The 14548-nt window shown below is 43.6% G+C and overlaps 2 protein-coding genes across 2 annotated transcripts in view; both read right to left on the minus strand.

Moving 5' to 3' along the window:
* LOC131255070 (sister chromatid cohesion protein PDS5 homolog A-like) lies at nt 1-9845 on the minus strand. Its single transcript, XM_058255767.1, has 8 exons — nt 9255-9845; nt 9033-9143; nt 8650-8729; nt 7882-7933; nt 7704-7790; nt 7574-7611; nt 210-275; nt 1-124 (listed from the first exon to the last, which is right to left on the minus strand). Exons 1-8 carry the CDS (start codon nt 9288-9290, stop codon nt 1-3), a joined length of 594 nt encoding a protein of 197 aa, XP_058111750.1. The 5' UTR covers nt 9291-9845.
* The window catches only part of LOC131255071 (sister chromatid cohesion protein PDS5 homolog A-like), a 28547-nt gene continuing 23797 nt past the window's right edge, over nt 9799-14548 (minus strand). The window contains exons 3-5 of the mRNA XM_058255768.1: nt 13898-14041; nt 10448-10528; nt 9799-10335 (exon numbers count right to left, since the gene is read on the minus strand). Coding sequence (XP_058111751.1) covers nt 9799-10335; nt 10448-10528; nt 13898-14041 — 762 coding nt within the window. The remainder of the gene's footprint in view (nt 10336-10447; nt 10529-13897; nt 14042-14548) is intronic.

Raw genomic sequence — 14548 nt, forward strand, 5'->3', positions numbered from 1 at the left:
TTAAAGTGGTGGTGGTTTAGCTCTTCCTTCAGCGTAATTGCTAGCATTAGCACCAATGTTGGTTTCTGACATTCCAAAATGGCTATTCTTTACATTTTTCTTTATAGTTGTTTTCCTCCTGAATCTAGAAGGTGAAAGCATGTCACAAATTTTCAGAATTCACTAAGCAAGAAAGATAGGTAAATACCCACAACATACGAATTCCATACTTCTTATAAGGATTCTTATTTCGTCTTGAGGCACCATGCGTCCTACTTTTTTCCTCCTTGGCTGACCTGTAGCAACAACAATGTATAATGGAAATTGCATTCTCGAAACCAAATACCCTGCCTGGTATGGCTACTTGTGACTGGATTTTTTAGTCCTAGTCCCCAACATATGCCAATTTGCCACCTGTACATCAGGCCATTCATCACATGGACCCCCACCTTGAAACTGGTGTGAACAGATAAAATGGCTCACCAGGCCATTAGGTGTGACACACATATGCCAGATAATGATCGTAAGTGTCAATTATTTAATCTGTTGGCCTACCAAATGAGCACTCTGACCTAGCCATTGGGCCATGACACATACATGGGGACCATGGGTCCCAGCAGATGAACAACCCAGAACAAGCGCAGACCAGTCAATTGGCATCTGCGACGAGAGTAAGATTCATAATCCTACCATCACCAGTAGTCATCTCATTGCTCAAAAACCAAAATATTCACATAGGTCAGTCAGGGTATGAAATCACATCATTCTGCCCACTACAATGACAACGGGCTTGGCACTAGTTAGTTGCATAAAGTGGAAGAGAAAGCAGCATTTGGAGTTTCAGGTGTGTATCCTGAAGGTGAGAGAAGCTAAGAAGTCTAGGGTTCATGGTCGGGCGATAGAGGGGTCGCCCGCCGTCGAGGAGAAGGGCAAAGCCAGACATCGGGGATCGGAAGAGCCTGTTCGTCGGAAATCTCCCTTTCCGTTGCTCCATTGAAGACCTCTTCAAGATCTTCCAACGCTACGGTAGGGAATCTTCCTCCCTGGTTTCCCTGGTACCAGCAAATCGAGGGGATATCGATTTGTTCGTTTCATGTATGAGGACGATGCAAGGGCGGCCATGGGCGTCCTGGACGGACAAAAGATAGACGGCAGGGAGGTATCAGTCAAGGAGGTGCGGCCAAAACCCCTTCCCAAGGTGGCTGCATCAAACGTCCCCAACACCAAAGGAAACCCCATTTCCCCTGCCCTGGCCCACAAGGCTAACCTTCCCCCACGCATCTCCCAGAGAGGGTGGGAGAAGCCCTTACCTCAGGCAGGGGGCCCCTGCCCTGGGAGTGATTTCATCCTAGGTAACCCGAAATTGGTGGCTCAAAAATAGCAAGAATTGGACCTGGGATTAGTTGGTGACACAGGGGGAAAACACATATCAATCTTGCATCTGATTGACGGATTTAGGGATTCAAGATTCAGAGCCTCCACCATTGACGTGGCCAGGATTTTGAACTTTCGATTCCTGATCGTCTTCAAATCAAAACCGGAGCTGGCTAATTTCGTGTCGGACTGCCCCTTCTGGGAAAAGCTGGGCCTCGTGGAGGTTATCCCATGGTTGACGAAGATATACCACGAGCGAGAAGAAGTTTGGATCCGTCTATTTGGGATCCCAGCTCATGCTTGGTTCAAATCTGTCATCTTGGACCTGAGTCACGCCTTCGAGGATGTTATCCGTATCGACACATGCTCCAGATATGGCATTTTCCAGAAATTTACCAGGGTCAAGGTTCTGCTCGCCAGGTGCACCACTCAATCTCTCTCAGATGCTGCAAGTTGATGGCGATCTATTCCGAGTGTGGGCCCATCTTGAGGACTCTGTGCGGGACCCCCCTCCTAAGAGGAATGTCGGCTCTACCCTCCAGCATTCTATGACTCCCCGGAGCACAAAGGAGTGGGTGAATAATGCTTTTGGTGGGACGGAGACAGGCCCAGACGACTGCACAGCAGGTGTTTGTGTTAATGCCCAGCCTAGATGTGAGGGAGATAATTCCTCAGACTGTGGTGAAGATGTAAACAACCTGGTCCTTGCTCTCCCGCATGCCTCTCCCCACAATGGTTATGGCCTCCTCGTAGCAGGGATTCACGACCATGGCAGCCTAAACGATGACCCTCATCGCCAATCAGTCGACCCTGGCGCGGGTGACCCACTCGATCCACGGCCTCCAGCAAACCCTCGGCCTTCAACTGTGAGAAGCCTGCCCTTGCCTTCTGCAAGATCACCCCTCTCCATAGACGATATGGTCCATCCAGTTCCAGCAGGGGGAAATGCTGCTGGGCCTCTCTCGGCCTCTCAGGTTCGTTCTCCATCCCTTAGGCAGTTATACACTCCCGTTCCTATATCTACTGTGGGTGACACTGTTATATGCACTCCCAGCTCTCGGGCGGATCATGTGATTGAGGAACCTTTCTCCCTCACCCCTGCCAGCCCTCTGGTTTCAAGGACTGCTATGATGGGCTTCGCAACTGGTTCCTTTCCTCTTCACACCCCTAAGATTCTTCTAGGGGAAAATAGTATATCTCAGCCTCTGAAGGGCCTTAACTCATGGTTGCACTGCTGTGTATAATCAATTAGACCTTGCAGGTGATTTGTCCCCTTACCAGCTCCCTCACAGTGAAGGGGATATCAGGGCTGTTAACAGGCACGAATTCGGCACTCAATAGATTTGAAAATAGGAGCAACAGGCTACCACAGGGTAATAGCCTCTCATCAGATGGGGGACTCTCACTCTCAGATGGGGATTCGGACCCCATGCGGGGCGGGTCGAGCAGGTCTTTTCTCTCAAGTTTCCAGCCCATCCGCTCTCCAAACCTCTCCCAGGGTGGAAATGGTGGCCAGAGTGCTGAAGCAGTTGAGGCCAGAGCTGACTCAAGCACAGAGACTGATGCTTGGAAGGCTAGGCTTATAAGACGAAGGAAGAGGGTTGTTTTCTCAGGGAATTTATCTGATGAATAGCATCCTTACGTAGAATGCCCGGGGTATGGCCAATGTGGCCACGATCCGTACTATCAAAAGTATCCGGGACCACCATCCCTCGATCGTCGGGATTCTTGAACCCCTGGCTTCGGACAGGAAGCGGGTTGCGATCGGTCTAAAACTTGGCTTTCATTCCTCCTTTTCTAACGCTAATGAAGGGGGGAAAATCTGGATTTTCCACAATCTAGGTGCGTCTGTATCGCTCCATGGAGTGACAAATCAGATGGTTTCCATTCAAGTCTCCCTATCTAATCCACATGTAATCTACGTTATCACCTTTGTCTATGCAAAGTGTTCCAGGTATAGCAGGAGATTTCTTTGGGATGCTTTAGAATCCCTTGCTGCTGGCCCCATTGGGCCGTGGCCTGTTTGTGGAGACTTCACCATGGTGCTCGACGCCTCGGAGAGGCTGCGTTATAGAACTCAAGATCAAGGCAGCTCCGACGAATTCAGAGGGGCTATTGACAAAGCGGGGCTGCTGGACACAAGTTTCAATGGTAATAAGTTCACTTGGTGCAATAACCGTGCGGGTGGTGTGAGGTTGTGGGCGAGACTGGATAGGATTCTTTGCAATGCGGGCTGGATTCAGTCCTTCTCTGGTTTCCAAGTCACTCATCTACCTAGGATGAACTCCGATCACTCTCCACTAATGTTATCCTTCCCGCTCCCTGCTCCCTCCACGCCGAGGCCCTTCCAGTTTCAGAGGATGTGGATGATGGATTCATCCTTCTCTCAGCTCATAGCAGACGCTTGGGGGCCGAAATTGTTTGACCAGCCCATCTTGAACATATTCCTGAAAATCAAGGCGATCAGGTTCCGGCTAAAAATCTGGAACAGAGACGTTTTTGGCAACGTGTTCCACAACCTCAAAGCAGCAGAACAGGAGTTGAACGCGTTAGAGGCTCTCGCCCAATCCTCCTCTGCTAACGTGGGCTAGACTGAAGCTAGCAAACTTGGAACTGGTTGAAGAAATCTTCTAAAAACAGAAGGCCCGCAATAACTGGCTGCTTGAAGGCGACAGGAACACAAAATTGTTTCATCTTTCGGCTAAAGACAGAGTTAGAAAAGCCCATCTCCAAAAAGTTCAGCTCGAGTTAGGAGTATCCACTTCGGATCCTGAAGTGATTAAGTCGGAAGCCGTGGCCTTTTTCAAAGGCCTTCTTTCCTCGGATTCTGCTCCTGGGCCTCCATTAGACCCTGGGGGGCTGCTAGATAGCATCCCTTCCTTGGTTTCCGCTCAAGACAACGCAAATCTCATGCGGCACCCTTCCGTTGACGAAGTCAAAGATGCGGTTTTTGCTCTCCCTAGAGATGGAGCCCCGGGGCCGGACGGGATGTCTGTAGCTTTTTTCATTGGCTACTTGGATACGATAGAGGCCGATATTCATAATGCAGTGCTGGATTTTTTTCAAGGGGGCTACTTGCCCCGGGCTTTCCTATCCACACTGATCTGCTTGGTCCCTAAAGCTCCAGGGCCCAAATCCTTCGCCGACTTCAGGCCGATCAGCCTTTGCAACGTAATATATAAGATCTTCGCTAAGGTGATTGTGGTTCGACTCAGCTCGTTGCTCCCAAAGCTAATTTCTTCCGAACAAGGGGCCTTTGTAAGAAGTCAGTCCATCACCAAAAATATAGCTCTTTGCCAAGAACTCTTTAGAGACATCGACAGAAAGGTTCATGGGGGGAACCTTGTCTTGAAGATCGACATGGAAAAGGCCTACGACAGAATTGAATGGGGCTTCCTGAAATGAGTCCTGAAAAAGTTTGGTTTCTGCTCCTCCTGGGTTCGGATGGTGGAATCCTGCTGGATCGCTTGTTGGTTTTCTGTTCTTATTAATGGCGGATCCTGCAGTTTCTTCCATTCTTCTAGAGGGCTGAGGCAAGGAGACCCTCTCTCTCCCAGCCTATTCATCCTCGAGCCGAAGTTCTTAGCAGGGGATTCCCCAAGCTGGTCTCTGGTGGTCTGTGCTCGCCTTTCAAGTTGAAGCAAGGGTGCCAGCAGGTCTCCCATTTGCTCTATGCCGATGACACTCTTTTATTCACGAATGGGTCCCACCGATCGCTAGTCCAGGTCCGGTCGTTCCTCTCCAATTTCCAAGCGCTATCAAGTTAGCATATCAATATGGGGAAAAGCTGCTTTCATTGCTCGCCTAAGTTATCCTCTGTCAGGATTAGGCATATTGAGGGGATCATTGGGCTTCAAAAATCTTCAGCCAGTTTTTCCTATCTAGGAGTCCCTATGGCCAAAGGGAGGGTGCTATGTAGTCTCTTCAAGCCCCCTGCAAGACAAAGTGACATCTAAGGTTCACGGCTGGAATGCTAAGCTACTCTCCCAGGTTGGGAGACTCACGCTCATCTCCTCAGTCCTGACTGGGATCCCGGTCCACTCTCTGGCAGCCATTGTTATGCCGAAAACAGTGCTGCAGAATCTGGAGAATTCTGCGAAATTTTTTTGGGGTTGGAAGGATGGCAGGAGGAAGCTGCACTGGAAGAATTGGGGAGTCATCACGTCTCCAAAGGTGGAGGGGGGCCTCGGAATAAGGGGTTTCAAGGATGTGATGGGTGCCCTCCATCTAAAAATGGCATCATTTATTAAATACGGCAAGGGGAGCTCCCTTTAGGCGGATTTTGTCATATCGAAATATCGGTTCGGCGGCCCTTCTGATGTTTCCTTCAGCTCTGCTGCTGGTGCCTCCCCTCTTTGGAAGCGCATGGTGAGTCACTTCCCGACTATCGATAGGGTTGTCCAGTGGGAAGTGGGGTTGGGATCCATGAGCATGTGGGACTGTAATTGGTCCGGGCTGGGGCCCTTGCGCTCCTTGGACTCTCTTGTCATTCCATCAGCCCATAGCGGGCTTCGGGTAGCTGATTTTCTGGACGCGGATGGGCTTAGACAGGATGCCCCTCTCAAGCTCCCCGCAGTAATCATGGGTCACATTTCACGGGAAGGTTTCTGCACCTCATCAGCGGCAGACTCCCCGATTTGGCCCCTAGGCCCAAAAGGTTCCTTCTCGGTTTGGTCTGCTTGGGATGTTGTCAAGTCCCAAGGGCAGAAAAGGGAGTGGGCCAGATGGGTCTGGCACCTAAATATTCCTCCCAAAATCTCGCTCTTCCTTTGGAGATCTCTCCATAAAGCTCTGCCTGTTGACGTGGATATCCAGAGGAGAGGAGTTCCGCTTGTTTCGAAGTGCATGTGCTGTCCTGATTCTCTCGGCTCCAGGCCTTCTCCTGAATGTCTTTCACACCTTTTCCTTTTTGATGAGTTGGCCAATCAGATTTGGAGATGGATCTCTAATTTCTTCAGGGTCTCGCTTGCAGCCCACCTATCCATTATGGATTGGCTCCACTAGTGGTGGATGAGGCCTTTCCCTTTCACCCGAGTCCCGACGGCCCTCCGTTTAGCCCTCGTCTTCGCTCTCTGGGAAGTGTGGAAAGCCAGGAATTGGGCCAGGTTTGACGATCGTCCGATCCATCCTCCGTATGTAATCAGAAATATCAACAGAAGCCTGGAGTTCCACGTTGGCTCCTCTACCCGTAGGCTCTCCCTGGTTCGTTCTCTTGCCCCTCCAACCCCAGTGGCTAGCCGTTCTCCAGGCTATAACCCCCTGCTAGTTGAGATTGTCAGATGGGCCAGGCCTCCGCCCGGTTTTGTTAAACTAAATGTCGATGATTCAGCCCTGTCAAATCCTGGGCCTGCAGGTGGTGGGGGCGTTTGCAGGGACAGCTACGGAAATCTGATTTTTGCTTTTTGCTGCGGGTACGGAAATGCGTCTAATAATTTGGCCGAGCTTCGGGCCGTGTTTGACGGGCTAAGGTTATGTATCTCCTTTTGGCTGAGCAATGTTCTGCTCGAATCGGACTCGCAATGGACTATGTATTGTATTTCCAGGAAGTCCTCCTTTGCTTGGAAGTGGACTTACTGGATGAAGAGGATCAAGAACCTCAGTGGTAGGATCCCGCTCCGGGCCTCTCTCATCCCCAGAGAAGCAAACAGCCCGGTGGATGGGCTGGCCAAAACAGGGAGCAAGAACCAGTCCGACCTCCTCTTCCACGACATCCACTCCCTCCCCAGGGTGGTCAGGGGCAATCTCCTTTTAGACAGAGTGGGGCTTGGTTGTGTCAGGGTAACAACTCGGTAATTGTATAGATATGATAGGCGGGGTTCTGTTTTCTTGGCCCCTTCCGAAATGTTTAGGCTGTAATCCTGGGTTTGTGAAATACATGCAGTTTTTTAAAAAAAAAAAAAAAAAAGTGGTGGATTTGGGTGCAGGAGCAATGTAGCGGCATTTCCAAAATATTGCGAGTATGAACTCCTAGGAAGTAAGAGCAGGCAAATTAGTTTGAACCAGAAGAAAGGTAGAAGCTTTTCGGACGAGTTTAAAATCGGCAAAGCATCCCACACAGCAGATCCATTCAGGACCCTCATATCAGTTTCTATAATGTTGTGGTTCAAAACTCCTAATCTGTGCATCTTATCAACCATATACTGCCCAAACTGTATTTTAATTAACTAAAATGATACAAAACTGAATCATGGAAAGAAAAGCTTTTGACAGTGATACTTACATTCCTTTGGATGGGGAAACATTCGATGATTTAAGTAGCTGGAAAAAGGTTGAACACATTATATTCCGTGCTAAAAAATTGCAATTTAGCCAAAGAAGAAAAGATTGCTCTATAATAGATAGGTCAATACCTTGTTAGGCTCAGAACCTTCACTAATAACCTCCCACTGCTCCTTATCTAACTGGAGAACTTCCACATCTCCATCGTCATATAGTATCTTTGAAGCAAATATCATTCAGCAAGTCTTCAAGAAAGGGGACAGTTTGGACAGGGATAATTAAGAGAAGTACACAAGTCTCATAGTTTACCACACGTTTCTTCTTTCCTGGGTTATAAGATTGCACAACACCTTCATAAAACCTGCAGGTAAGAATAGTAGAGTTTACAACAAATACGGTGTTAAACAAGTCCATCCTAACAACTCAGCCTCCTGTTATCTCAAAAAAATTTACTTCCATGCTAAGAAGCCATGAAGTTGAGCTATCCCTACACACACACACACACACACACACAAAACAACAACAACAACAACAACAAAAAAAAAAAAAAAAAACAAAAAACAAAATAAAATAAAATCAAGTCATCCCAACTAAAAGAACCAGGAGTTCAAGATTATAATGATTCAGGGCATGTTCGAGTGTCCCCCCAGGTTGTGCTTTACACGGCTACCCAAGCATATTTAACGCCCTCAGTTTAGGCAACAAGGAAGACGGCCCCACACTGAGCAATCTTCTGCTTTACAGCCTTTTCCGGCCCAACATGATTGAAGTGGCAACAAGGTCCTACTATTATTTCAACCATGATTTGGCAGTAGCGCAGTTTCTGTCTTGGGAATTGAGAGCAGTTATCTTTAACTAGTAACAGAATTTGGTCCAAGAATAAAAGGTGGAAAAGAAAGACATCTCCAACCAACACATAAAGATGTGATTGATTAAATGTTGTTACCCAAGGTTCTCCAATACGGACAACTATTGTACGTTACAGCCAACGCGCACTACATATCTTTTTTTCTTTTTAAAGGAAATGCTTATATGTTGTAAGTTCCACAAAATCATAATGTCAAACAAAACACTGACTGTTTATCTATTGGCCACCAAACTTTAAATCTGCATCCAACCAATTCCAAGTCGTGTTTTTCAGATCTCTTTGTTGAACACTACACAGAAAACCAAAGAATAACATTGTGGAATGATCTTTTTTTTTAGTGAATGGCAACCACTTAAGTCCAAAAACAAAACAGCAGGGAAAAACTAAACTACAACCAAAATGAGCCAGGAAAGGCATATTGTATTACACTGTGTTGAAACCATAGGGAGTCATCACATTATAAAAAGGAAAAGGAGAAGAGGAGGGGGGGTGGGGTTACAAATTTTACCAGGGTCCTCTACTTCATTATGGAGACAAAATGGGACAGAACCACTGCAAATTGATTATAAAGACAAGAAACGAAAGAAGTTACCTTTGCCAATCTGGCAATACTTCGTCTTTTACGCTTTTTGTTAGCACCCATGGGGCTCTTGAAATTACCAACCGAGTTCCTTTCATCATTTTCTACCAGCAAAGAGGACTCCTACACACATGGGTCCAAACCAAATTGCTATTCACACCAACAAAACCCAGATATGGCAAAATTTGGGAAGCAAATTGTCATTTTGAAAAGTCATCTTAGGAAAAAGCACACCTCTGGCTCATGGCTGAGAGTTTCTGAATAACCCATGTCATTCAAATGTCGCACAATGCCTTTCTTTTTTACGTCTTGACGAGCTTTTAGTTATTGGCAATAGTGATAGCAAAAAGTCTGACTCTGTGGGCTCTACCTTGCTTTTCTCCTTGGATAATTTTACTTCTGACCAATCCTGGAGCACTTCAGCCATTTCAAGAGATTGCATGGAGGAAATTCCAATGCTATTTGAACTTGCTCTTGAAGCTTTGCCAAGGCCCTTAACAGAATTCCTCGAACAAGACTGCCTACGAGTGTTCTTACCAAAAGGTGATCTCTTGCATGTTGGAACTGGTGTAGAAAATACATCACTGGTTTTTCTCTTTCTTTTTCCGTGATTCAGAAGATTTCTTTTTGCCATTTTGTAGCTGTTTCTCCAGTTATAAAGTGCTCGTGACCATTGCTCAACTTGCCATATTGCAAGTTCGTGGCTCTTTCCTGATTATCTAATTTTATTTTCCTTGAAGTTCCCAAAATATCAACATCATTTTTTGCATTACTTCCCTCAACAGTTGAATGTTTTCTCACTACTTTCTTTTTCTTCATTCTCTGAGATTTCAGAAGTTCCAATGCTATTTGAACTTGCTCTTGAAGCTTTGCCGAGGCCCTTAACAGAATTCCTCGAACAAGACTGCCTACGAGTGTCCTTACCAAAAGGCGATCTCTTGCATGTTGGAACTGGTGTAGAAAATACACCACTGGTTTTTCTTTTTTTCTTTTTACGTGATTCAGAAGATTTCTTTTTGCCATTTTGATTAGCTGTTTCTCCAGTTATAAAGTGCTCGTGACCATTGCTCAACTTGGCATATTGCAAGTTCGTGGCTCTTTCCTGATTATCTAATTTTATTTTCCTTGAAGTTCCCAAAATATCAACATCATTTTTTGCATTATTTCCCTCAACAGTTGAATGTTTTCTCTCTACTTTCTTTTTCTTCGTTCTCTGAGATTTCAGACATTTCATCATCTTCCCTAAAGGCAATTCAGCCCCCTCTATGTCACTATCTTCTAAACCCTTCTCATCTTTGCCAACGTCAGTATGAACCTGAAATTGCATCACAGTAAGGACACCCAACGGAGTTAGAACAAAAGAAAAAGAATTGAATAGAGAACAAAATTTAGCATAACGGAAGTCATCAACAATCTGTAGGACGTACTGTTTCTGCGTTTTCAAACTTGAGTGATTCAAAATAAGTCAAGACTTTGTCATCCGCCAACCATGACTTCTCTTCGTTGGCCTGAAAGGAAGGAATGGGAAAAGTAAGATATGGCCAAAATAACCAAATTATGATGTTCTATCAAAAGTTTAGCCAATTAATAGATGACTACAGCATATCTATCTGGTAATGACTCTATAGGCATGCAAATGAATCAGACATGAAGAGAAGACAGTTACATATTTTAACTGCAATTACATTTCAATATGCTTCAATCTATCTATAAGATAAAAGTAACTTTAAAACCATTAACGACCATGAAACAATACGCCATTTCAAGCTTTCTAACTTGACTCTTGTATCATATTCAATGAGATTTCAATTAGATGATAGGATCCGAATAGAAAACTGTAGGATTTAAACAACATTGAGCAAAACATTCTGCTCATAAGTCAATTCACATATCCAAATAGTGCTAAATTAAGCTACTAGGAAATCTCACACATCCGTAGGTTATGGTATCAACATTTGAATTGATGAATTCCCATAACTGTCATGGTGGATATACAAGAGCCAGTAGAAACATAAGAATAATCAAGGAGTATGTGGAAGTCATACCTTGAAGACTTAGACCCATTACTGTTGTCAAGTACCAGTTAAAAGTACATGGCTTGAAAGACACTTTTCCCTAACACTAAATTATACCATTAATATCAGCAATGAAATGATCACTACAAATTCCATGCCTTCAAGCGAAAGATATCCCCTGTTACAAGTACAATGTAAGATCCTTGTTGGAGTCTAGCTGTCCAATCTAGGACAAGGTAGTCCCAAGGCCATCAGATCCATGGATTTTGTGTTGCAACCATCAAGATCAAGGGGTCTGACGCCACAAAATGAGATCATATAATCTTAACTGGTGGATGATAAGAAATGGATGTCACTAGGTTTTGCATACAAACAGGGATGTCCATACGTGTTTTAACTATAGATCCTCTATGAAGAGCTGAAGATATTAAAGTTTACAAGCCAACTGGACATGGGTTCCACTCAAGACACCCTTGATTGAGAACTATAAATGTGCAGCATGAGTTTCCTAATTGAGGTGAGATAGGCATTTGGTGGCCTAAACGAATTAAGAGAGAAAAGAAGCTGCACAGTCTGTGTTAAAGGTTCTTTCCCACTTTGTTATAAATACACTTGTTGCACAGTTTACAGTCCCTATCAAACAGTGTATCCATCTCTTTTGTACAACTCAGGCATATGCGATATGCTTGGGGAAATATTCTCTTCCTAGTTTGGTTCTTCTTCCACTTCGACCCATTGAGTCTAAAAGGTAACCTTGGGAAGGTAGTCTACTTCCCAATACAACAACATTGCACTCACAGAGTGCACAATTCAAACTCTCAATTCCATCTTTGATTCAAGACCAATCAACGTTATCAAGGATGTCTTCTGTGTTAAAGGATTTCTTTCCAGTTTGAAATAAATAAACTGATGACATGGTTTAGAGACCCTATCGGCTATCACAGAGCGTCCTCTTTTTCCCTACTCATATGCATAAAATACACGCTTGGGGAAGGATATTCTTTTTTTTCCATTTCGGTTCTTCTACCACCACTTCCCTTCGAGTTGACAAAGGGGGCCTCAAGAAAGAGATCTAGTTCCCAATTAAACAACATTTTCACTGATAAGGGAACAATTAGAACTCCAAAATCCTTCTACTTCTTCTTCTTCTTCTTCTTCTTTTTTGAAGGATACCAAATCCATCTTTATTACAAGCAGTGATTTAAATAGCAATACTATCGGCCTATACTATTCACATCACATGTTCCCAATACGGCATATAGTGGGAGTTATTTAAATTCCCCTATGTTGCACAAAATATCGCAATGAATTGCTGATATATTGCAATATATCGATACATTACGATATTTTGCCAAAACTCTCGATGAAATTTCCCCATATCATCAATACTACAATACTTATCGATGATATACTGTGGTACATTCCTCCACCGGAAATTCGGAAAAAAAAAAAAAGGGCAAAAAAAACCTCAAACATCCATTTTATACTCTTTTTTTAATCTGTTTTCATACTTGTATGATTTGTGAATTATATGAACTCATTTTGGATGTAATTGCATCACTTTTGTCAGACACCACACAATTTAGGACTCTATATAAAGGATACTTGTTGTGCACAATTGTTTTTTGTGATATTGTGAGTTCTTAGTGTGTAATCAATGTCTCTTTCCTCTTTCAACATATCCTTTAGTTTTATTGGCTAAGTACATCACTTCCCAATGCTTCCCTCAAACAATATGGCATTTCACAATACAAGAGATATTTGCCCTGCAATAATGATATGTTTCCGTATACCAAGGGTGGGATTACATGCATCAACACCAATATTTAAATCAATGATTACAAGAAAGATCAAAGATATAGACTCTTGAGTCTATATGGAATCTTTGTATTTCTAACAGAACAAGTACCACACCAAGTAAATTGTTATGAGACTTGCCTAGATGTGTCCAAGAGGTTCCCACGATAGAGAGCAATAGCATGACGGATAGCATTCATCCCAAATAATGTGTTTACGAGACATCTATGATTGTGACCTTCAAGGCATGAGGTACAAATGCATGAGCAGACTCTGGCAGACGGTCTTGTAGGCGATGATAACTTGTCACCCCAAATCTTGGTTGAGAATATGATTATAAGATAGCCAAATAGCTCTAGTTCAGTAACAAATTTTATTTTTATTTTTTTTGAAACTCTAGTTCACAAGCACTTGATTAATCTGTACCAAAGGCCTAAACAAACATATAGGATATAGAATATTACACAAATAAAGCAGGCGAAAAGAACGCATCTAGTGAAGCCTTTTTCTGCTGTTGTGTTCATTTGCGTGTTTAATTCACTGATAAAAATGTATGTTTAATTCCAAGTGATTCAGATTACCAGGATATATGTATGTATATATATATATATATATATATATATATATATGTGTGTGTGTGTGTGTGTGTGTGTATATATATATATCTTTTTGTATGTACTTGATATTTTGTTTTCTTCCCCCTCTCAATTACATCCTTACAATAAATAGATTTAATTTGATCCAGTCAAGTGATCACTATCTATTCCTCCGTCAACCATGGATAAGACCTGGGAAATTATCTGGCCGGTCAATATGCTTGAATGCTACCATCAGCTAATAGATAAGAAAAATAGGAAGTAAAGAATATAGTAACAAGAAATGGCACATAATGTAATACATAAAACTAAAACATTGCATCAGATAAGTAACGTATGACAAGAACATGCGGTTTTGCATACCCAACCAAACATACCACATGCAATCAGTAAATTTCCCTTTTGCAGAGTGGTCATCCCGTTAACAATATAGATAAGCTAAATAAATTTAACAGATAGGGGTACTCACCCCGGAGTCATCACCTTTCTTCTCGAGTGGCTTGTACAATACTAGGGGTAGCAGAACTGATGTGACTAACTCCGTAAAGTGTGCCTCATTACGAAGTAAATGCTTGGTGATTGCCAACCCAAGATCACATATTGCATGTGAGTTCTGTAAAATTCATAAGATCAAGTCATAAAATCACTCAGGATCATGGTTTGACAAGAGACATGATATTATTTAAACCTAGATGTAGAGTTAACCGAGGAAATAGCAGAAAACTTTAAACTTAAGAAATGGAACCCCTACCATAGATTTCATTCCACCAACTACATTTTCAGAATACTCGATACTTTGGAAGATAGATAATATAGTAGAAAGACTTTCCTTTCCCTTGTTAGGAGTAACGGATGCCTGATTACCCACCTTCATATCCGTGCATCAGCACAAAAAGAAACAAATACAATTGCCTGGAAAATACAAAGCTTGGATTTCCAAAAAGAAAAGGAAAAATGATGTCCTACATCTCCTGTGTTGTTCATTTCTCGTCTTACAGCCAGAGGCATAAGTAACAACCTTAATTATTCTAAGAAAATGAACAAATAGCATCCCCATGCTGGTCCTAAGGAGTAGAGGTGGCTAGCTTGGCTGAAAGATGACTGTAGGCTCAAGGACACA

The sequence above is a fragment of the Magnolia sinica genome, chromosome 9 (assembly GCF_029962835.1).
Source record: "Magnolia sinica isolate HGM2019 chromosome 9, MsV1, whole genome shotgun sequence".
NCBI lineage: Eukaryota > Viridiplantae > Streptophyta > Magnoliopsida > Magnoliales > Magnoliaceae > Magnolia > Magnolia sinica.